We start from the raw sequence: 25,917 nt of genomic DNA on the forward strand, positions 1-25,917 counted from the left end.
TAAAATCGGTTATTGATGATAAAATTCTACAAGTCACACCTCTATTAATGAAGAGGAAGGATACAGAGCCATGAAATGAAATGAACTGGTGTCAGGGAAAACTCCAGTCCGAGGCCTCCAGCCAGGACATCACATCGTAATTGTGGGCAAATTAATGGCCACATGGTAGAAGGGCTGCCACTGGCTCAGACACACACAGTACACTAAAGGGCCTTGCTCTGTTTGAGTGTGAGTGTGTGTGTGCCCTAACTACCATCACTCTGCCCCTCCTTCCCAGCCTTCATCCCTCTCTCCTCTCCTCCCTTTGACCTCCTCTCTCCTCGGCATTATTAGTATCAGTCTGCCTGTCACTCTCCCTTCTACGGCTGAACTCCCTTACACACCGCAGCCAAAATGTTTCACACTGTTATCATCTAAACACCTCTCCCTCACTTGCCTCACTTCCACAAGCTGTGTGAGTGTGCCTGCATGCGTGGCGACATGAAGTCGTTGCAACTCGCCACACAGTTGGCGTCCAGCCGTCTCCAACCAGAGCCATGCTGCCGGCTCTCATATTGAGATGGAAGAAGACTCTGATGAAGGTCAGAGATTAGACTGGCCCACTTAGTTTAGGCCATCAACAGTGAGGCTGCCACAACAGCCTGAGGCCAAACCACACATCACTCACAGGAGATTTACAATGCACTTTGAAAGCAGGCCAGAACATGCAGTAACCGCTTCACCAACATTCCCACATCAGCAGCTAACAGCCTGGGAAAGTAGCTTGTTTATACTGTGGCTGCTTGGTTAGGGGTTAGAGAAGAAGTGTTATGCATGCTGAGTTGCTGATTCAGTTCCCATTAAAGAGAATGACTAGAACCTGTGGTGTCCTGGGCACTGCTACATGCCTGGTTTATTTCCTTTGTTGCATGTCATACTCAGTCAGCCTGACTTTGTTTTTCTCATCAAGTTGAAGTGGTGGTTACAGGGCTGTAGTAGGGCTGCACAATTATGGCCAAAATGATAATCACGATTATTTTGATCAAAATTTTGATCACGATTATTCTCACGATTATTTGTTGAAGTTAACAAAAACAAATTGTATTGTCACATAGGCTATTTATAACTGCGAGAGGGAGTGTGATGGACGCTACTCACACAGAGAGACGGCTGATCGTTATGAACGGGTCCAGCTCTGGTCGAGCGGCGGAGACACGTCGTGTGTATGAAATTGTATGTATCGTCACTGCGCTGCATTTTTAGGAACTATGATATTCTGGCCATGGGTCACATCTCTGGCCCAGGTCCGGGTCCAGCAGCTCCGTCTCACACGCTGTTACTCTACCAACTGAAGTTAGTTGCATTCAATAACATCTTCTGTGTTGTTCGCCGTGGCCGCCGCAATAGCAGTTACCCGCGGAAACACTGGTACAAATACAGGTTTGCCCCTCACATTTAACAATATACAGCTGTGTTAATAACAATTAAAACTGTGGACAAATGTCAGAAGTTTGAACCGGCTCCGCTGTGTGGCCGGGCGCGGAGAGTAAGAGGTGAGAGAGAAGAGGAGAGATCCAACACAGGCATTTCTTTACAGAAGAAATGGGTCATGTAACGCAAAATTAAACCATATCCATATAAACAGCATTGCAGCGGATGCGAGGACATTAGCAGTGGTTCTTCCTAGAGGAGCTAACAGCTAACAGACGCTAACTAGCACCGACTAGCGCTGGTCGCGCTGTTGTCTGAAAAACAACAGACGGGACAAAATGTTGCGTTTACTGGCAAACTGGTAAACTTTGAGACCAACGTATGACCGAGTGCTATCTGTTGAGTTTTCCTCCCGTCCCTCTGTCCTCTATGACTCTCTCCATCTAGAAAGTAGATGTGCAGCCCTAGGCTGTAGTGAGAGCAATACCACCAGCTACAGTGGTAACCAATGAGCATTTCTTTCTCGCTAGATTTTGCAACTTTTCAGAGCCTCTTAGCAATATTATTTAAAAAAAGCTTTTAGCAACTTCAGACCATTACGGGAAAAGCAAGATATATAATATTGAAATTTGTGTCCGTCCATGTTTCTTAGAGTAATCACAGTCCACAGCTCTTCAGCCAATAGCACTGCGTCTCGATCCCTCCTCTCTAGCAAACTGAGCAGCAGGCAGTTAGCAGACACAAACACTAAGCCTTATGCAAGGGCGATGATGTCACCAATATGCAAATGACCGAATGCCATCATTTGGTGACTTTTAGCAACTTTTGGAGCTCTGCAAGTGTTACTTGAGATATCCTGCATAGCCACCAAGATCACATAGTTCTCGTTTTAAAATCGGTCAACTTGAAAGATTAAAAACTTAGCAGCAGGCTGCATTTTTAACCAACTCATGGAAATACTTTTAAATTGAATAGCTAGCTAATATTAAACCATTCAGTATTGCGGAAACAAATTATGAAGAATTTTGAATGGTAAATCTGCCACTTGTAACAACAATTCTGGCAACAGTAACTAAGGGGAGCAGGGCCTAGCGAACCAGTGAGATATCATCTGCTCAAGTAGAGCTTCTAACTAACCAGCAGCATGATTGTGGTTGTAAAGTTCACCAATGAGCGAGTGTATGGAAACATATGAGGTGAGGAGGGCATCACTAAAGCATCATCTGAAGCATCAAATCTCCCCTTTTCATAAAAAAAAAGGCAAAGAATTTGGAAGGGAATTTGGAAAACACAGGCCACTGAGCGGCTGCTGCTCTGCTTTAGAGACCTCAAACGACCTGGAGAGAGCAGTTTTTTTTACTCTGAGGTTTAAATCTCTTGACTGTCAGTGAGATCCATGCAGGGAAGGTGAATGAGAAATGCTGCCTGCACTCTTTCTTTGCCACCTGATATGCCCTTGAGCAAGGCAACATAGCATTCAGTATGAACGCCTTGTTTAGCGTTTAAGAAATAATAGGGTTAAATTTGAAAATAGAAACACTCACCTAGTTCCACTATGTCTGGAAGAGAGAAAACAGAGAAAGTTACACTATGTCAATAAACAATGAACAAGGTAGTAACCTAGGAATATTGACCATGAGGAGACATTTGCCAGTCTGTGTGTGTATTCCCTCTCCCTATGCACTTAGGATGAACTGCTAGCGAACAATCTACCTGACTGAACTGTGGCTGAACCCTGGCTGGGATCCAACCAGCAGGGATCAGCTGTGCAACCTGCACCCTGCAGAGGGAGATTTTAATAAAAACTAAAAGCTCCCAGTAGATGTTCCACCCAGGATGGAACAAGCAATTAAAACAACAAGTACTTTAAATGAGAAATTCAACTAGTTGAAGACTTGTTCCAATCGTGATGCTCATTTCCAAAAAGTGGGCCATGCTAGCTCTTGTGGGAATCAGGGAGTTACTTGGCAGTAGTTCTTCTTTTCTCCAGTGTTTTATTCTTATTTAAATCCAGAAAAATTAAGGTGATTTTCAGGCAGCTAAAATGTGTTAATAACACTTGCATAAATGACATTTTACCCATGAGTATACTCTCAATTGTGATTAAGGGGACATCAGTGCTGCCAGCTGCCAACAGTGCATCACTCATCAAGCACAAGCACATTGAGAAATAGATACCAAGCAGAAATGATCCACTCACCCTTTTCATCCATGCCGGGGGCCATGAGGAAGTGACCATACACTGTCTTGGTGACTGTTCCCAACGGGTTACTAGCCTCAAGAGTGTAGTTGCCATTGTTGATGTGTGTTGGGTTCTGGAAGGTCAGACAGCCCTCCAGATAGTCCTGGTAAAAGTCCATGTCAGTTCGGATGTAATCGTTCTGCAGAATCTCCTTTTGCTTGTAGAACCAGCGCAACTTGGGATGGGGGTAACCATGAACAGTGAACTCAATGCAGGTATCATGGCGCTGCTCGGGCTCAGCCAGTCTCAGGATGACTGGAGGAACTGCAGTGAAGAATGAAAAAAACAGGTCATTTACACGACTGATTTGTTTTATGCATACCCACACTTAATCCACAGTGTGTGGGAAAGAGCAGAATGAACAGATCATGGATTATCAAAATGTTATATTTCCCTGTTGAACTCTTCATCAGTTTGTCTCATTGTTGTGTTGTAGCGCACGTCAAAGTATTACAAAGACCTTTGTCTGTTGAGAAAGTTCCACAACCCTTGGGCTGATGAAATCCCCAGAAGGACCTACGCTGTTTTGATTTGTTCTTGAAAGCATGACATTTTGGAGGCAGGTTTCTTGCCTGGAAGTGGCAATGAGCCTTTTACTGCGTGTTACATATTGCAGCAGTAATTGGGACGGTAAGGAAAACAAAAAGATAAAAGGACACCTTTTGCTTGAAATAGACAGAGAAATCTCTTCGACATAAACAAGCACATAGCCTCCTTTTGTGACGTGCAGCAGCACACATCTAAATCCACAATGCCGCCAAGCTGAGAGGAAATTTATCAATTTAATACCATCAGAAATATTTTATAGACAATTCACCCACTGATTTGTCTTAACAATGAGTTACTCTTGTAGCTCTATCATCATGAGGAAATATTTGGCAGATGGCATCACCTGGAAGTCTTTCTCTGTTCTACATAGAACCCTAACCCTAACCCTATCATCCTCCACATTCAATAGCATTCTGTATTTATTTTGAAGGTACATCAGTGCCGAGACAGTCTTTTCGCACAAGTAGGTAGTGCCAAACGGCATCAGCACATCCAGAGCCGCGCTGGATAGCTGTGGGTATTCCCTCTCAACTGAAATCCAAAACTCAGCCAGCGTCTTAGAATTACACGCTGTCTTCAGGGTTCGGTCGCTTGACAGTTCAACCAATGCGTCCTGCAGCTCGGATGTCAGATGATTTGCCCTCCTTTCAAATCAAAAGAGCTGTTCCCTCTCTATTTATTTGCTTGGTTTAATTTTAAATGTAGCCACTAGTTTTATCTTGTGTTCAAATCGTGGCTAACATATGCTATTTCTAATCGTTTTTTAATTTTTATTTTATTTCTAGAAAACAACTTGCAACCCCCCCCCCCTCTCTGGCTCGCGACCCCCTGTGGGTCCCGACCCCCCCTTTGTGAATCAATGCTCTAAGCAGACTACATAGTATCTTCATTGTTTTCCCAGACATGCAATCAGTAATACTACTTAGGCCCAGGTTATTGGCTTTTCAATTTGCGTAAAGCATTTTAATATAGCCAGACATAATTTGTATAAAACATGCTAACACCAACAAGGTAACATGCTCACGATGTCACTGGTAACATGCTTATGTTTTGTAATTTTAATTTTTATCATGTTCACCATATTACTTTAGCATTTTAACATGCTAACATTGGCTAAGTACAAAATACAAAGTCCAGCTGAGGTTGATGAAAATGTAGGTATTCAAAACACAAAATAATATTAGTCCAAATACTGCAAACACTGGAGTTTTGGACATGTTAAATTGTTGACCTCATAATGGAAACATATAATAGGCAGAGGTTGCTACTCATGTTTATTCCTAGTACATGAATATCTAAAGCTTTTTCATGGAAATCCATCTGCCATTGTTTGAGAGATTTCACTCAAAACCCCAAATGTCACCCTCATTCTTCCATGTCTACTACACAAGGCCAATAAATATAAATGTGCTGTATTTATAAAGCACTTTTCTAGTCTAAACGGCTACTCAGAGCGCTTTTACATCATTCAGGAAACATTCACACACATTCATACACTGTGGCCGAGGCTGCCGTACAAGGTGCCACCTCCTCATCAGGTAAACACTCAAACACATTCACACTCCAATGCGCGGGCAACTCGGGGTTCAGTGTCTCGCCCAAGGACACTTCGACATGGGACTGCAGGGCCAGGGATTGAACCCCCAACCTTCCGATTGGCAGGCAACCGCTCTACCGCTGAGCCACAGCCGCCCCAATAGATGATAACGCAGCAACGCAGTCTGTCTCAGCGGATACTTTTTGCAGTGCAAGTTGACCCCTTGGCAGCTTTTGACCAGTTGGTAACCCATGGTGGGAGGTTTGTCAATTCCAGTGTGACTACTTAGAACAGATACAAACCCTTCTCAAATGTGGTGAAACAGTTTGAACAAACTACGTCTTTTCTAGCATAACCCTGCCCTGACTGTGAACACTGCACTTGGTGTTTATCATTCATCAACAGCGATTGACTGATTGATTAGATTTATGAATGTCATTCATTGTTGTTGACTGTGTAGCAAGGGATGTTTTCAAACCAAAATAACCATCCATTAAAAAGGAGAAAAAGTATGTATTGGTGCTTGTAAACTGTTATTTCCTAAACTGCGTTGGTGATACTGTTCCTGCTAGACAATAGTGACAATTAACTCATTGAATTGCACTAAAGGCTAAGGCAAGTGTATGTGTGAAAGTGCTGGTGTGGGGGCGTGTGCAGAGCTGTGATCGTGAGCTCAGGAATGAAGACAAAAGAAAGAGAGAGATGGGAGGAAGAGTGTCATGAAGTGAGGGCGGTATATACGGTAGCTGTACAGCCTAAAGACAGAGAGAGAGAGAGAGAGTGAGAGAGAGAGAGAAAGAGAGAAAAAGAGAGGAAAAAACAAAATTCTCTTGTTGACGGACAGTTAGGGGCCAATCCATTTTCCCCTCAGCATGGCTGTCATCTCAGTCTCAGTCAATACAATACAAGTCATTACTGCGCTCCATACTGGTCTGTAACAACATGGTGTCCTTGTGGCGCTCAGATAGATGACAAGCTTTGATAACTACATTCCTTTGATCTGTAAGAACATTGAATGCAAGGGTAGATGTACAATATGATCTAGTGGTAACACTGGTGGCATGTTTCAAATGCCATGTTCCAGCCAGATAGGAGGTCATGGCCGGCGGTGACAGGTGAGTATCATGGGACAGATGTGGGTTTTACCACGTTATGATTTAGATTTTGTAATAAGTAGTAAGTAGCAGAACAGTGATATTATGACGAGTTTCTGGAGGAATACAATTGCTTAATTGTCCTCATTAATTACTCATTGTTAGAGGTAATGCATTGCTCTACCTGTAGAGCAGGAACAGAACTACTAGCCAGCGATAGTAACACCATGCCTATACAGCAGGGCTAAAGGAAAAGCATGGTATGTGAGTCCACAATGCTGTAGAGCTGCTATTGTTCCACGCAGCAGCAGAACACTGCGTCTGCAGAATTTTAAATGGTGGTTAATTACAGTTTCGCTAAAATCGGGAACTCATCTTTGAATGCAGAGAATGTTACTTGACGGCTGGTTATTTCGCTGTCAATCAGATTACTCCCTAATCAGAGCAGCAGTTTAAGCTATTTTTTTGACATTTCCAGAGACAATAGGGGAGGAAATGTAATTACCATTAGAGCATGTGGTGAAAAATGAATATGTTAATTTGCAGTACCAGCAGAGAGAGTCAACAGAAAAAGAAATGCCCGGAGATGTACATCCATTGAATGGCCATGTGGAGGAAGCCCTGAAGACTAGGTGTTGTAAAGTCAATCTGTCATTCTAGCATGGTGCTTAGCAGCTCTGCGTCAGAAAGGAGTGTTTGAATTGGTGACAAATCTCCTCTGTCCTGTAGCGTGATGCATTGCAAACAGCCACGATAGATTTTGCTTTACAGAGAGCTTGTTACGAAGACAAAAATGTCAGCCACCTCTAATAAATATTGGCTTTGAATACAGTCCGTCCCAAATCTGCCCAAGGACAATCCACAAGGTATATAAGACATACTGTGTAATTCATGGTCTGGACATCAGAGGAATGATCTGGTGGTTACCAAATCATTGTTTTGTCATTGCTGTGTTATTTTCCTGTTCTCTTTCCACTCAGATCAAGGCAAAGCTTTCATGTGGGCTGAAGGGTATATTTCTGCTAATTGGCTACATCAGTTTCACTTGGTTTGTTACTGTGCAACACCTCATTGCATTTTAAATGTACCTGCACAAATCCGTTGTTGTGCTTGATGAAGGAGTTTTTTCCTGATGTAAATTATTTTCCTAGACTGTCAGTGTCAGTAATGCAAGATTTATTTCAGTTTTCCGTTCCCAACATAAGTCCATCGAGGCTGCCAAGAAAGACATCTGCAAAAGAAAACTGGTGTTGTTGGCGCCAAGCTTTCTTACCATCTACATAAGATTTTCTTTCATGACTGACATTCATGGTCTTTGCTGACTGCCATTTTGTCCAGTTAAATGAAAATGCAGGGGTGACCATTCCTGTTACGATCTGCATACTGCAGAACTTTAGAAATATATAATGAGAATCACATTTCTTTTTAGCAATATTACTAATAATATATCCATATAGCTAAGTCCAAAAGAAGATTAACAAAGAAGCTGTACCACTGTCATTTCATCACTCAGAGAAAATACCAGTACTTTCAAATAGTGCTGTCTTTTGGTTCACTGGATTATTAAATCCTGGCTTCCAAACCAGGGCGGTCCCCAGATGAGCTGATGGCCGCTAATGTGGATTAACCACTAGCTCAGTGGTTGGCTGAGATTTCATTTCAAACAATCATTACACTGCCAGCAATCACTGATTAGCACCTAAAAACACAGAGCAGCATCATTTCACACTTAAAGCATCATAGTCTTATTCAGAGCATCCATGAAAAGTTAGCAAATGAGATCTAATACCCAAGAAAAACGACTACTGAGGGACACATTACAGATGTTGTGAGCCAATGGATAAGATTTTTTGTTATTGCACGATTGATGGAGATTGTTATTCAGTACAGATGTTCACACTATATTAGTCCCTGGGCTAGTCTGAATCAAGAGCATTCAGCATGACAACCTGGCATTTCTGGGCTCACCAGCGGCTTGGCTGCAGAGGCAATATTGGTCTGCCAGGCCACCACTTGGGACTTTTCCTCCAGCAACACCATGGCGTTCACGTGTTTGGTATTAAGAGAAGTGTCTTGGCAACTATTGGATGGATGGCTATGAATTTTTTTACAAATATCCATGTTCCCCTCGAATTGTTATACATTTCCCCACCATGAGTTTAAATTGTACATATGTCCAATACTTTGGTTTAACTTGATATGCCACTTCTTTCCCAGCAACCTCAGCTGCACTTTGTGTTTAGTGCTAATAAGTAAATGTAAGCCTGCTAATACACTAAACTAGCTTTGTTATTCTGAACATGTTAGCATTTAGCTCAAAGCAGAGCTGAGCCTATGTAGAGACTCACAGAGCTGCTAGCGTGGTGGTAGACTCTTAGTCTCATTAAAAGAAGATTGACATCTCTTAACTTTGGGTTAATAAACCCTGGAGTAAAACACAACAGTGTTACAGTTTGGAAAGTCATTTTTAAGAAGAATCGATTATTAACCCAAGTTTAGGTGATGTTACTCTACAAAATGTGTTCAGTTTGGGCCAAGATACTAAATAATGCAAATTAGTCTGGTTTCTGCTGGGGCAAACGGGATATAAGGAACTGACATATGCTATGCGAGGCACAGAACCGTGGGTCACTTTGTAACTCCGTTCATTGTGAAATGCTGTTCTTGTCATTTTGATTGTTCTCTCGAGAAAATAATTAAACCCTTCCACCGAATACCTAAACCTTTAATCCAGTTTGCAGCCTGTCTTTATTTGTTTCAACAAGGTCTCTTCTGCCCCTCAAATTCCTCCCTCGCTGTACAGAAACTTCCACAACAGAGATTAATATAACATTATTGTAAGAATGAGTATATACTTTCTGTCAACATACCTACTTTTGCAAAACATAGCATTCATATGAACTTTGAAGCTTAAAGTAAAATAGAGTTTTAATCATTTCAAAGTAATAACGTTTTCTTAATAACGTGCAAATTTAAGCAACAAGATGCACCAGGTAATCTAAAAGGAAAACCTTAAGTGTCCATTTGAAATGAGTGTTATTGTGTCCATTATGGGCTAAAATGTTGCCTTTAGATCACTCCTGTCCCCTCTGCAGGGCATGGCCCGAGTTTTCCTTGATTGAATCTTAGGAGAAATCCAACTCACATTGTACGTTGAGCTGGATGGAGGAGTTTGTCATCCCCACCACGTTCTCTGCAATGCAGGTCAGCTGGAAGTTGTTGTCATCTCGGCTGATGTTGAAAAGAGTCAGGTTGATAGAGTGGATGTTCGGCCAGTAGACATTGGACTAGGGAAAGAGAATGAGACACAGACAGAAAAAAGAGAGACATTCAGGTATGTGAAGTATATACAGCATGTATAGTTATATTCCTCGATTAATTTAAATAGAAAGTGATGGAGTACACAATACCAGTGGGAATTAATTACTGCAGTGATTTAGTCGTATTAATGTATTGCTAGAATTACGGCAAGAAAGCGTGATCTATTGTACATGTTGGCACTAATGTGACTGAATTACAGCTTTTCACCTTTAAATAGCCAAATACAATGCTTATGCTTCCCTTCTTGTCTTCAGTTGGACAGGTTCCCCAACACCTCACTCATCCTGGTGAGCTACAATATCTGTCTACCCTAAAACATCGAGACTGAGGCTGAGGTGACTTTCATCTGTAAAGTCACTGCAAGCTTAAAAGACAGATGACAAATAAAGCCACACTGCATTTTCCCAGACTGCTGTTCCCCTCTTCTTGCTGTTTATCTCTGCTGTTGCTGTGGTGTCCCTGGGGCCTGGCTGGCAGGCACACTGTGGGTTCAACCCGGGACTCTGTCTCACAAATCTAGCTTTTGTTGCACAGGTAGATCATCATGGTAATGCTGCACAGCTAATCAGAGTGCTGTACTATGAACAGACATGCATACGAGAATAAGTGAGGAAGCTGATTTAATTGATGATGACATGACACAAGTCTGGATTCTGGATTCTTAAGTTTTTTAATAGCAGGCTTAAAATGCATTTGGAGCTGTTGTGTTAGCAACATGTTCTGAAGCCCAAACCTGCAAAGGTCCATGCTAATTCACAGTGAGCTGGACTGTTGGTTGTTAGGGATAAATTAACTCATTTTTAAATACAGTATGGGATAATTATGATTTTAGATGGGAATATGCAAGTTATGGATAATATGAGCAAAAAAACATTGTTAGGTGCATGTTCTGACAAGAACTAAAAAAACAGATAATTTTTCTCCTGTACTAGCTTCTCTGCATTGGCTTCCTGTAAAATCCTTCTCCTGACCTACAAAGCTCTAAATGGTCAAGCACCAACATATCTAGAAGGGCTCTTAGTGTCTTATTGCCCCACTCGAGCACTACGCTCCCACAATTCAGAGCTACTTGTGGTTCCTAGAGTCTCTAGAGTAGAATGGGAGCCAAAGATTGTTCTTGCTGTGGCTTTAACTTCTTGATATTAAGCAGCGTTGTCACAATGGACTGAATGGCTTTGTTTGCATCTTGCTCTGCTGCTATAACAGTAATACAACTCAAACTATTCTCAACTCTCTGGTTGGACTGGTAAAGATTTGAAAAAATTGAAAGAGAAAAAATTGAAAGAGAAAAAATTGAGAAAACCCAACAATATAGAAGTAGTACTGAAGGAAAATGAAAATTGAGCAAAAGTATGTTTAAGGAGGGTTCCAGGCTACCACAACTGCCACAACACTGGGCTTCTCTGGGGGACGCAACAACATGGACAACAAGGGCCGCTGGGACACGAACCATGGTTGCTTGGGGACGCAACTTTGGCGAAATGAAACGCCACACGCAGGACGGCAACAACAACGGGACGGCTGTGGTCACGAGAAGAAAAATGCAGATAGGAACTGCCACAGATGGGACACGATCCCCAGTCTCTGGGGGGAAAGTCCTGTGTTGTTGGACCCATCCACCCCCCCGGCCAACCTCCTTACGCAGATTTTTGGATTTTCAATAGTACTCACTACCATAATTGTGCTGTTATCATGAAAGGTGCTTCCAATTGAAAGACATAACATTAACGTTCGCGCTCAGCACCACAAAAAAAAAAAGATAAAATCGTGTCCCTGTACACGAACCAATAGATTTAATAATGTCCCCAATTCTTAAACTGCCATGAGACTGGTCTGGTGTATATTCATATGCATATATGTGTGTGTGTGTGTGTGTGTGTGTGTGTGTGTGTGTCTGACCAGGTGTGTGTTGATGGAGTGCAGGCCGCTAACAGTCCAGTCCACTTCAGGCAGCGGTGATCCAGATCCATTGCAGCTCACGGTCACATTGTCGCCCTCCGTTACCAACACACTGCTGTGGCTCACACCAATCTCTGGTAAGTCTGAAAACACACACACACACACACACACACACACACACACACACCTGTCACTGCATGTGTTTATATATTTTCACAATAAATCAATTAATCACTTTTCATTAATGTAACAAAATTAGTACCAAGGAGGAAATGGGATACAGACATACACACAGACACACACACAAACACAGACACAGACACACACCCACAAACAGACACACACACACACACACACACACACACTGGATGTCTCAAGTATGAGTCACCACTAGGAGATAATACTGCAGAGTCTACATCTTCTGTCAGAATCAACACACAGCTCCCCACATCAGATTCACCCTCTGAACTCTGTCACACCTCCGTCCCTTCCCGCCTCCGCTCATCTCCCTGCTCTTCTTCTCTTTCCTCTATTTCACCTTTAACCCGTTCCTTCCTTCTCTTGCTTTCCTGTCTCCTTCCGTCAGCCATTCACATTTTCACTCTCCACCTTTTCCCTCTCCTTTGCTCTCCTCCGTTCCAACCCCTCCATCCCCCCTCTGCTGCTTCTTCTTCCTTGCTCTTTTCCTTTTTTTTTATATGCAGATCCCGCTATCATTCTCCCTCTCCTCGTCCTCTTACCACAGTTGTGGATGTACATGTTGTGCAGTCGTATCTTGGAGGCTCCGTTCCTGCAGTACAGCTGCTGTGTGTGGAGGCCGGCCTCTCCTCTCTGCTGCCACAGCTGGATCCAGCGGATATCACAGCCGCAGTCAAACACCACGCCTTCTAGGCGCCTGGAAACACACCAGTAGCAAACACAATCAGCAATGACAATAACACCAGTGTAACCACTAGGGATGGAAGGCAAAGCTGCTAGCCATATCTCTTAATGTCACAGAAATATCTGGGGCCATATATTATATATCTTTAAAGGTTGTGCGTATATTGTTGTGTGTATAATGTGACTGTGAAGTTGGTTTGATAAGTCTATGATCAAAACTGAGAATGCCATTGACAAAAGTCTAAGTCTGATGTTTAAGACCCACCTTTTTTCAAGTAGGCTAGTAACTTAACAAAAGGTTTTGGTATGTGTCGTTAATCGTATTTTCTTTAGCACACCTACCAGTTACCTAGTATTAGGTTGGAGCTAGGGTGTAAAGCACACATTTCATCACAAGACAATATTATATTTATACTTTGGACAAGGATACAATATTTACTGATATCAGTAAATGTGCTGGCCTGTGACCGATATGAGACACCAAAACACTTAACACACTGGTATCCCGAGAAAACACGCAAATAATGGAAGAGAGATTATAAAGTATAAACACACCAAGCTGCATTCAGTGCATCTTCAGCATCATACATATTACTGTAGCAGTGACACAGCAGTGACACAGCTGTCTGCAACCGAAGGCAATAGCCTGCAACAACAGCAACAATAATACTATTTAGCATGACAGCAAGTCACAGACGTGTAGTAGGGTTGAATACGAGGTATTTAGATCACATTATTTCCCAGGAATTCTCGTTAAAATCTGGGGCATCTGTGTGCCCCTGTGTTTAAGATATGAAAACTGTCCAATGGTCCTCAATTAACTCAACAACGCAACAGTCATAGATGGCCCAATCTGGAAATGCCATTATTACTGTTAATGTTAAAGTTAAATCTTTGTTAATTTCTTACATACAGTGGTTTATTCCTGTTGTTTTTCATACTTAAATGGCAGTCTACTGTACATCTAAATCAGGCTGAGTGGCCTTTAACAGGTGAAGCATTGTGTACATAAACAGCCCTAACAATAAAACTATACATCTAACAATTTGTAAATCTCATACCTCAAACAACCAGTCCACACTGGTCTGGTTGGGGGACTGAAAACATGTGTTAGTCCAGTGTGATTATCAGGCTGTACAAGAAATACCCGGGAATGGGTCCAAACGGATCTCACACACCATGTGGACATATACAGTATATATACATACGTATATTTATAATTTATATTTCTTTTAGAAAAACAAACTAAAATATGATTTGAAAATGTCATTACTGAACATTAAAGCTCTAAAAAAAAAACTACTCTTTTTAACAAAAAAATAATAAATATCAAGTGAGACCTTCAAAATAAAGGCGCATTTTAAAGATTACAATATGCATTGATATTTCCACTTTGAATCAATAATACTGGATTGTTGATAATAAAATCAATAATTGAATCCAGATCGATCATTACACCCCCGGTTTTATCATTGTTGGATTATGTTCAAAACGGACCAGAAGAAAAACCATTAAGGACCGCACGGTGGCATTACAATGTGAGCGGGTCAAAGGTCACGGCAGTGCGAAGGCCATCAGTGTCATCCTTTATTAGCAACAGGCAGGTTTCATCAGGCTCCTCTGTATATGCCTTTCAGTCTCACAGCAGTGTGCCGTTTGACAGTCACATTATTCTACATTGTACTCCACCTCTGCATTTTGCATATGCCCAATTTGGAGATTGTGATTGGCCAATTCTGTCAAGACGAATGCCTGTCCAGTTGTCCTTGACAGAGGTCTATAAGATATTGCAGAAAGCATGAATAATGTATATGCTACGTCCACCATGCAATATGAAGTAATGAGAATAGATTTCCGCAGGTGGGTCTAGCTTATTATCCGGAGCTTACTGGATCTGACACTGTAGTTAGAGCAGAGTCTGTTCACAGTTTCTATATGGCAGCATACTCATTAAGCTATGGGATGTATCCATTCTATTCTCTTTAATTCCAGCAAAAGAACTTGTTGACCTATTAATGACTTCAGCAGATATTCTGTACAGGTGCACTCTGATTGCAGTCCGACCGGTGTGTTACAGTGTTGGATGCATGGTCGTTTAGTTCCAGAGCAAAAGAAAGGGAAAAAAGCAGGCAAACAGGAAGCAGAAACCATTGCAAAAACACACTCAAAAAGGATATTCCCCAGATTTGATCTTACTGGGAATTGTTGTGTTTCTGTAAATAACATCACAGGGTACGGTCTAGACCTGCTCTTTATGGAAAGCAATATCGCCACAATTTGGTAAAAAATGGCATTATATTTATAACATATTGCCCAGCTCTAATTTAAAGCATAAAGAATCAGCCTTATTGCCCAGTTTTTCAAAATATCACCTGTATGAATTGCCAGCACATATAAACTATCCCACAGTGATCCAGAGTAACTGGATGTGTACTGTGAAGGAATGCTGAGCAAGTTCAGGGATCAAAGCTCACCAGAGCAAGGCGGCCTACTTGATTCTCTAATTATATTAGTTGTTAATAAGAACCACCACCTCCATACATTACGCACTATTCCTCTGGGTGGAGCTGATCAGGGCCAACATGCAGCTGCACAGATCCAGAACACAGCCTAATATAGCAGGACCATGCACATTGAGAAAGCCCAACCCTTTGTTTCAAACGTGTGCCCAGTCTGAGCAGCACAGTAACCGTAATGGTTATGATTTTACAGCTCCACCATCATACCAAAAAACAGCTATAACACAAACAAAAGAGGGAAAAAGAACAGTGAACTGACAGCTGGAAGTTGATAAATGTCTAGAGGAGAGCAGATTAGACTTTTGAAAAGAACAAAAGCAAACAGCAGTGTGACCCCAGATACAGCGAGGTAACAGCATGGTGTTTCCTTGAAGCTGGCTAACGATCCACCCAGCTACTCCAGAGGAGAGGTAATGATCACCCCCGGAGGCTGTTTTTCTGGGAAATGTACACACAGGTGCTTTGGCTATGGAGCCGTGGATCACAGGCAACGATGAGCTATATACTGCATTGTTGCTTGAGTGCTTTGATCTCAGCTTGAATGCACTACTTCCTCTCTTTACACTGCTGTCGGGAATTATTTGAGTTTTTTAAAATCCTGTGTGTTTAATAAATCGCCTTATTTACCACAGTGCTACTGATCTTGGGTGTGACTGTAGGTTATATTTGCTGTGATGCCTGGCTTTGTGGTAATTCAGCAGAAAGAAGTGTGCCTGGGGTGCTCTGCTCGTAACATTGTCACTTTCACTACAATAAAATACATCCATATGTTAATGCGTATTAATAGGTACAATCTATCTGGGAATATATCCCTGACTAGCAGTAAAATAGCTTTATTTCCAAAGAAATTAAGGAGTATTTCATTGGCTAACTACAGTATATTCTTATGTGGGGTTACATTCAGGACCCTGGCCCCCTGTGTGGTCAGCAATGTGGTTAGTGGTATAGATTGGACCTTGGAAGTGACTTTCTCTGTCACTGCTTAGTAAAATCTCTTCATGTGGTAATCTTCTCAATAACATTCTGAACATGATTCCATTGGGATTGTGAGATTTTAGTGAGAGTTCAAATGTGAAAAGATTATGTCATAGTACAATATATTTTGACTTTAGATGTGACCTTTACTTTCATTTTCTCCCAAATGAATGACTTATATTATAACAGGGCATGACATCCATTGGGATTTCCTGCTAACCCATTATGGGACCAGTTGTGTCAGAGAATAGTTTAATATGAGGAACTTCCTATGAATTGCACTGCTTTTTTACACCAATGATCAATCCACCCAAAGCTCCTGATTCATACTTCATACTTAATAACGATTGGCCGCTACCAAGCGCTCCATTGAAAACATCCTAACGACATACTGGACAACCTTCAAAACTAGAGTTAGGCCTTTTAAAATTAAAAAGGTTGGCTTGTACTGAGCTAAGACTAGTTCAGCTGATTCATTCTCTCCTCCCCAATGCTTGCTGATAATGTTTCGTGGGAAAACACCCGGAGTTCTGTTGGCTCACAGTTCGTAGGAAGCACCACAAGTCGGTCCAGTTTACCCTCCCGCTGGTCACAGAGACAAGTTGGCAACTCACCGCACATAGACACCCAATCGAGCTGGGACGGTGGCTTCTAACTACAGGGCAAAAACACACTACTCTTTACAGAAAGAGATGTATCAATAGATATACTTAAAATATTCTAGCCTGCAGTAGTGTAAAGTCATGTCACTTTCCTTTAACAACAGGTCAGTTGTCACCGGCCTGCAAACATATGGAGAGGTTCATGCTGGAGCGTTACCTACTAATGCTAAGCCTGCTTCTTCAAATTAAAGGCATTCCACTGACAAAACATCAGAAGGCTTTAGTCGTCAAGCAGCCATGGGAAATGCAATCGATTCCTCACTGACATCTGCTATTGTTTGGGGAAAAGTTACTCTTACACAACCAGACATGGATGTTTTGGTTACCTTTTGTAGGTGTAGAAGTTTTGATAGTTGGAGGGCGTTGTAGGGGCAGCATATGGGTTGGCTAGACTGGCCCCTGGCTCCACCATTCGCCAAGGTGCTAGTATATCTGTATTCACAATAATGTTCCACATCTATCCTGCTTTCAATTTGGAGAAATCCACACTCCAGCTACTCCAAACCAAAGTTAAAACTCCTTGGTTATTCTTCATCTGCAAAACCTTTTCTTTTGTAAAAAACAACATTAAAGGTGCACTATGAGTTCCTACATGGTCAATTCTGTTATTGTTCCAATTCAATTTAAAAGAAAACAGAGCAAGCTTGCCCCCCCCATTCATGTGCAGTGTTAAAGCGTTAGCATTACAGTAGCGTACGTTTGTTGTATATCTGCCGTCATTTTCATTGTATACAGCATATATAGGTACTGAATGGGCTGTACAAGAAGAAAGAATGAAAAGAAAGAATGAGTAATTAACAGCGTTGCTTAGTTAACAGTTAATTATTTCTCTTTGACCGTATATTAAATTGTCTTTTTTTGTTGCCTATGTTTTTAATCATAGCCGTCTATTTTCTGTCTCCATCTTTGATAAAAAGCACTAATGGCGGTCGTGTTTCTTCCCATAGATCACTTGTCAATCAACCAGTTTGGCCAGCAACCATTATTATTATTGCGTGAAAAAGAGATAATCTAGCTGTCATGCCATCAGAGTCTTGAAGCAGTTGATTGACAGTTGGACATCTATTCATAGGCTGAAGAAACACTGGTCTCATCTCTTACTGCAAATGTCAAATTATGTTCAGCTGTCATTGTATGGCAGCAGGTTGGAGAGATTAGAGTTTTTAGAAAAAAATTGTATAAATCAATATGGGGGAATAAATGCGGAAAAAGAGTTGACTCAACCACTGTCAAATGTAATAGTCTTCTCATCAGCAACAGCTGTAAGAACATTAGCATTTCTCGTGATCCCGCTAAATTTGTTAAACAGCTGCTTTTACCAAACCATACTAAGTGTGTATCATTGCTTCACCACACTCCTGGTTGTCTCTGGACCCGCGCCATCATTCTTGCACACTGTGTCTTTTGCTTGTGTCATGAATAAAGCAGTAAGCAGCAAATAAAGAAATCACCATTTTGTCCCATCATTGTTTTCTGTAAGGTTCCAGCCACTTGGCTGGTCAGCGTCCCTAAAGGCTTTCTCACTGCCCAACTTTCCTTCCTCCTTTTCTTTTCTTTATTTTTTCCAACCACTACGGCTTTATTTGTCTTAGGAGCCAGACCTGACTTTGGCTTATCGTCAACACCACCTGCACTGCAATCATGTAGAGGAGAAGGGACACCCGTCTCAGGTCAGGGAAGGCTTCAGGCAGGAAAAATGGACAAAGTGAGCGGGAGCTTCAGGCAATTTCTTTTTCAGAGTCAAAGATTTTAGCAGGAACATTTCATGCCCAGATATTTTGGGTGGTTATCTTTTAGAGGATTGATTGATTCAAAAGAGGTCCTTTATGTGTCCATTCCTACCATATATTCAGCATGGATGATATACTGATAAGTGGACTATCCATTTATAGTCTAAGATATATGGTGTACTCTCTTGTGCTGTAGATTTTCAATGTATTTCAGGGATAGGTGTTACTTTACTGTCTTTGCAAGACCCTTTGTATCTTTTTTAACAAACACTCCATTTGACTTCACAAAGGAGGACATGTTTCTAAATCTTGGTTGGTTTGTTGCTTTGTCTGTTTTCAGGATTACTGAAAAATGACTGGCCCAAGTCCATGCCACTTGGTGGATGGGAGTAGCATGGGCCAAGGAAGAATTCATTAGTTTGGAGCAGATCTGAATCACTGGGTGGATTGACACAATCATCTTTACTTTTGTTAACATTGCGAGATAGGACATTTGTGCTGCATTCATGCGATGTCGGAATAATTGGACAAATGAGGCCCTGATCATATTTTCATGGCTCGCCTGATCCGTTTCTTTTTCTCTTTGTTGTCAAGCAAATAATTGAATGTGTTGTTTATATGCTCTGAACAATACAACACAACACATCTGCTCATAAACACACAGAAGTCGGAAGAACAACTTCCCAACTCAGGAAATTGGACCAATAGTAAAGGGCTGCACTCTCTAAGTACCTTTCTAATTGGATAGCATAAATTCTTTCCCTACTACATAAGTATAACAGGGTGTAGATGTATATGGCTTTTAAAAAGAAAGGACCTGTATTTCCATCTGGCCTTGTGGCTGCTTTCACAAAAACAGTCATTATAAGCAAGGGTTTCTTCTTCATTTTCCCTAAATAGACTGTGCCAAGCTGTCTGTCTAGGCCACTGCTGCCACCAATCCCTTCACTTCCACTACATTGAACATCTCTGTTCCAAGTCCGTTTTGATGTCTTTGAGGAGTGTGGAAATGTCATGTCATTTCAGCAAGAGTCTGCCCTGAGAGCAATTGGACCCTAATATAATGAAGGTTCAAATGTAGTAATTTACCTGTCATGCAGCCCATGGAAATGCAATGTTTACTCCATCCTAATCCACTGGCACGCATATCACAAGATTACAGCTCTGATCTATTCATATTTCATCCAAATTCTAAGGAAAATTCCATTTTGCTGTTAGAGGCGTAAATGTTTGACTTTGCGTTGGCCTCTGCTTCCCAAAGAGCTGGGATTAAAGAAGCACTAACAGAATAAATGGATTTGGGATGCACATTGCCTCAGGCAGATCGCTTTAGTTGCTAAAGAAGGAGAATATTTTCCTCTTTTTGTGGAACAGACAGAATGAGCTTTGTCGAAGACGCTTGTATTGGTGATGACCACTAACTCTTCAAATAATATCCAATATTATCACCGTGGATGCCACAGCGGCAGATTTAACGTTTCGCTGCCCCATTCCCCCTGCTGCAGTTCTCTGGCTTGTGATAGGCTGGGCTGTGCACCACACTGCAGCAGCTCCGGTCCTTTGGCTAAAGGGCACGCAAACAAAGAGCTAGAGCCGATTATCTGTGTCTCATCCAGAGGCAGCACACAGAAGACATCTATTGTAAGGCTTCAATGTGATGTTGGGGCCTTTTCACAGGAGCCACAAAAGAGTTGAGATTATTGAGATTTCACTGATAGTATTGTCTTTGTCACTGATATTAAGATATTGCAGGGAGAGTAAAAAAAAACTGCGGAACAAAGCAACTGTTTTGCAGTTACATTTCACACGGCTTGATAAGGAGTGCCTGATAATGGGAAAACAGACTAGATGCACATTGACTGATAGGAGGTACCTTTTCCTCCTTACAGTTGCTTCATCATACAGGATGACTGTTGTTCCCCTGTCTGATTTTAATTGTAGAACCAGGCAAAAGAATTATCTCTTCTAAACCATTGAAGGCGACACCTAAGACCACATAGGGAGCGAGCACTGGACCACACACACACAGTGGCTGTTGGATGTTAACAAAGAAGTCCTGCCTTTTTTTGTTATACCTCGATTTATTGGGTACAACATGTTCTCCAACTAATTAATAATGTGCAAAGTAGAAATTAAATGCAGGAAATGTAGCATTATTTCCAAACTTGGCCAATCACAATGATTTGATGAAACTACATGTTTAATGGTGATTTCAGTGTTGTATCACTTTATATTTGCCTTTTTGATCAGCATGTTTGATATGTCCAATTTACCTCTTTTCTTCAATTATAATAATAATGAGTAATTTCTATATGCTACATACTCATTTCCTCCCTTATTTTCATTCCTTTTATTTTCTTTTCTTTACAAGAAACTGTGGACTTAATTCAAGAGTAGCAGTAACAATAGACCTTGATGAAATATACAATGAATGAATCCATGAAAACTTTAATATTTTCACACTTTTGTAAGGCTTTTCTAGGCTTACGAATCTATTTTTACATTTCCTATTCATTGCAGGTCACTGTCCTCACATCGCAGCTTTGAAATTGGACCTCTTTCATTGTTAAAGAACATGAAATACAATTAGAGTAACAGCGCCTAGAGTGAGTGAGATAACACGGTGTAACGACAGCGTCATGGCAAGGGGCCATGCTCTCCGTTCGCCACACCAAACAGAAATTATTTCAGCTGGTTTGAGCTTTCTCTATTAACATAATATCAGAGTGGTTCTGCAGCGTGGCTGGGCACGTATCATTCATACTGCACTGTGTATTATTCTAATAATTAAAGACAATAGCCACCCAGTGAGCACGCTTCATTTGGCATGATTGAATGATTGGCACTTACCAAGCTAATATGGTTTGGGCAAACACATAGAGACAGTGAAGAGAGTAATGATGTCAGGGCCCACGCCGCAGACTCTGCCCATCATAGAGTGACTCATTTCCTATTAGCAAGGCCTGGTTCCACATGGCTTCCTTCTTGCACAACGCTTCAGCCCACGTCTTTGCTGCCACGCCACTCCAACTGACACCTCTTAACCAAACCAACCAAATGGAATAGACATGAACCCTCTCTCCTCATCTGCATTCTGTGGGCTACAGGGGCCTCACCCTGGTCCTGCTTTTCATGTAGAACAACAAAGGCACCATTTGTACATCTAAAATGGTTGCTTCAGAATAAATAGGATTGCACATCAGAGCAAATCGTGCTCTGAGCTGCAATGTTGATTCGGTTAAGGAAGTATATGCACTGGTTATTTTAGTCTGTCGAGGAATTTAAGGAAATGTAACTGCTCAACACTAATACTGTACTCTGTAGGCAATATGGCCCTGATCTAGCTTTTCTGGTATACAATATTAAAGCTACACTATGTAATGTGTGCAATGGTGAAACAGTAACTGTAGCATATGATTGGATTATACCATGATACGTCATTATAGATTAAACGACTTACTCCATCTTCACCAGATACAACATAAATGTTCTGTTTACACCTCAAATCGAAAATCCAATTACACAAAATAAAAAAAGACATTTTGTTATTTTGAGTTATTCACTCAAAAGATAATCTACTTCAGGGCTGTATGGGGGTTAGATTGATCGACAGTAAAACAACGCATCATCCGATTCAAATTTAGCTAAATCCTGATTGGTGCATGGAAGTAGTGACATCACCTTTTCCTAACTTGGCCACGCCTACTGCAAACCACGGACGAGTACAGAAAAACAGTAAAACAGAAATACTGGAATCTCTTATGTAAATTAAGCATAGCTGTTCCAACTTTGGCATAAGGCAGTGTATTCATGCAGGGTGCTAAGTAATCCAAAGAGAAAAAGTATTTTGAGGGCCTTTAAATTTAATTAAAAAAGCTACATTTTACCTGTAATGGAGTATTGTTACACCATAATATTGATGCTCTGTGTTGTGTAGTTAAATATCTAGATACCTTTTTGCATCACTAAATACATTACATAACATACTGTACCGTACATATGGAAGCATGGGATAGAACGCTTAAACAGAGCAGCAGCAGCAATGAGAGATGCTGAAGGCCAAACTAGCTTCAACAAAAGCCGAATTGGACAGCTGGTAAAACAAAAAAAGTACAGAACTTGTACAATCCAGTGAAGAATGAAATTCACAACCCAATAACGGGCACAACAAAGGATTCAAAGACCCATCTGCTTCGGATGAGGGCCCACAGTGAGATGACACTTGTGTAGCACTGGTATGGGGTCCTCTGTGAATTGCTTCCTACACAGGATGGATAAGAAGGAGCGCTCTGTTCTGGGTTCTGCGTGTGTGAGGGATAACTTTTCCTCAGGATGACAGCGTAAGCTAAATGCCAAAAAATGCAAAGCTATACTGTCAATGTTAGCAGGGCTTTTCCTCTACTGCCTGGAGCGTACAGCAGCCGGACTACCCCAGATCAGCATTGTGCCGGGCTCTCAGAGGACCTGCCCTGCTTCTACCTCTGAAAATAGCACAATAAGGAGGCCTGCTGGAAATAGTCTTATATCACATCCTGAAATACCTCAGCTTTATATGCCATGCGACGCAGGAAGCAGCGGCTGCATTCTGCGCACAGCGAAGGCTCAAATGATGGACAGCACTGAAACTCGTAATGATGTGTAAATTACAAAGTGGGTCGACATCACAATGTTCTCCCTGGTGGTGAAAGAGCAAACTCATTTCATGAACACAATGATCGCTAAAATATTCATAACAAACAAGAAAATGGGGTGAGACTGCCTCCTCCTACAAGACCATTATACAGTTCCTATGTGTGAATTAATTACGTCAACAAATGACTTTCGAAAGATCACAGTAGCAACATACTGCCTATAGGTTCAGGCTTTTACATGTGCTCAGACAAATTAGAGGTTTTGTACAACAGAGACAGGAATTATAATGGCATGCAGTGAAGACAATTTGTATTGAGGCAGATAGAGTGCAGAGAGCAATGATAAATGGCGCTAATAAAAAACAAACAAAAGCCAACGAGAGAGATCCGACGAGGGAAGAAGACTTACAGCTCGGAGATTTGGAGGTGCTGGAAGAGCTGCCATGACAGAGTGCTGAGAGGATTCTTTGACAAGTTTCTGCAGAGGGAAGAAAAACAAAGCGAAAGTTTAATGAATTTATTTTATTTTAATAATTGTCTCTTGTTGGATGTTGTGTCTGTTCTGTTTTTTATCATTTGGCTCACATTTAGATTTGGATGTCCTTTGGAATCAGAATCCCAATTAGCAAATCTTTCTGTGGGTCATTTTGATATTTTATCTCTTGCTTTTGAAATGAAATTTTTTTTTTGTCTCTGAGTATTCTTGTCCCAACTTTACATCATTGTGCATTTACATATTGTATATCTACAGTGCAGTGGTGTTTATCTGCAAGTAAAATAAAATAAAATGTATTTCAAATAATTTTAGTAAAATAAAATAGATTCAACTAAACTACAATAAAATAGAATAAGCAAGGGAAGAAGTGGATGTACAGGCCTGCAAGAATGACTGAAAATAAGGCAAAATGCTATTGACATGACAGGGAAACAGGCCTGGTAGGAAGCTTCAGGGCTCAACCAACTCAATAAAAGAAAGTTGACCGCTTTTAATTCAAATAACTCAATTGACTTGAGAAACCCCTCCGGCTCAGGAAACCACTAAATTCAATAGCATCTAGCCAGAGACCTACAAATTATTTGACCAGAACCTCCAATCCGTTTACAAATGAACATCAGACATGTTATTAAGAAATACAGCATCACCATGAGAGAATTAGCAGAGTGGTTTGTCATAAGCTACACTATCAAATCCTATATTAAATCCATGTATCACATCATGAAAGAAAAATTAAAGGGTAACATTGTTTTCTTTGATGTGCGTGGTTTTTGCTTAAATACGGAGTCATAACTCCAATATTTTGCACATTAAAACACCTGTCTGGGGAGGAAGGACTCATATGTTCAGCCACTTCTTGAACTGACACTTGCAGGATTTACGTGTAGTAGCTACATACAGAATGACTCTGAGGCATTTTAAATACCAATACAATATAGCAATGAAACATTAAATCAGCATATATACTCAACATTATTGTTGACTCAGGTTAGGGTTACCCTATAACATGCGATGCTTTTGTATATATACTCTATGGCAAGTTAATTTGTATGGAAGACCTACTAGGTGTTTTCTGTTACCAGAAGAGTCACCATGGCAACAGGCAGTTAAGGATGTTCTTTCTTATTTCCTGTGATATATCTCTCACACACCCACACACACACAAACACACACACACACACACACACACACACACACACTCTCTCACAAACACACACACACACACACACACACACACACCCACACACACACACACCCACACACCTGGGTAAACACAGATGTGAACCCACAGAAGTACGTGTGCAGGAAGTCACTCACACACTGGTTAAATATTTTCACCTAGAAATGTTGCATCTGAATACAGGGGATGTGTGAAAAAATGTGGAAATGAAATTTCACCTCGCAGAGAAAAGCTGTGGTCCCAAAGGGGCTGTATTAAACACTGAAGGAATACATTACAGAGAGAGAGAGAGAGAGAGAGAGAGAGAGAGAGAGAGAGAGAGAGAGAGAGAGAAGCAAGGGGCAAACAGCAGCTCATTAGGTGATGTAAAGCAGGGCCGCTCAACTCTTACTTTAAAATCACACACCCTAAAATAGACACATGTACAACACAGACATCATAATAAAATGTCTGTTTAGTGTCTGATGAGAATTTTAGTCTGGAAAAGACAAATATAATTTGATTGTCGGTTTTAACTCGGAGGATGTATCCCGAATTGACCGGAGTTTAGAATGCCAACACAAAGAAAGCGGAAGGTGAGGAAAATCCGTCCGAAAATGAGTTATATCTGGGGGAATCTAGTCACTAGATTCCCCCAGATATAACTAATATAACCACTAATATATATCTTATAATAAGATATAACCACTAAGTGGATTTAGACTATTATCCAGCGAATATTAGCTAGAGTCGCTAAAAAACTACAAAGAGCACTAAATTAAATTAGTAGCCTATTCATGTGAGACTGTCC

At 41.2% G+C, this 25,917-nt stretch overlaps 1 protein-coding gene across 6 annotated transcripts in view; it reads right to left on the minus strand.

Moving 5' to 3' along the window:
* The window catches only part of ntrk3b (neurotrophic tyrosine kinase, receptor, type 3b), a 166,515-nt gene that overhangs the window by 71,515 nt on the left and 69,083 nt on the right, over window positions 1-25,917 (minus strand). For 4 of the 6 annotated variants that reach the window (XM_034873485.1, XM_034873493.1, XM_034873507.1 and 1 more), the window contains 6 exons: window positions 23,861-23,929; window positions 12,793-12,947; window positions 12,053-12,195; window positions 9,978-10,119; window positions 3,611-3,916; window positions 2,955-2,969 (listed from right to left, as the gene is read on the minus strand). In XM_034873485.1, coding sequence (XP_034729376.1) covers window positions 2,955-2,969; window positions 3,611-3,916; window positions 9,978-10,119; window positions 12,053-12,195; window positions 12,793-12,947; window positions 23,861-23,929 — 830 coding nt within the window. The remainder of the gene's footprint in view (window positions 1-2,954; window positions 2,970-3,610; window positions 3,917-9,977; window positions 10,120-12,052; window positions 12,196-12,792; window positions 12,948-23,860; window positions 23,930-25,917) is intronic. The other 2 variants (XM_034873500.1, XM_034873512.1) reach the window with 1 other exon arrangement.

This window comes from Etheostoma cragini, chromosome 1, assembly GCF_013103735.1.
Source record: "Etheostoma cragini isolate CJK2018 chromosome 1, CSU_Ecrag_1.0, whole genome shotgun sequence".
Classification (NCBI taxonomy): domain Eukaryota; kingdom Metazoa; phylum Chordata; class Actinopteri; order Perciformes; family Percidae; genus Etheostoma; species Etheostoma cragini.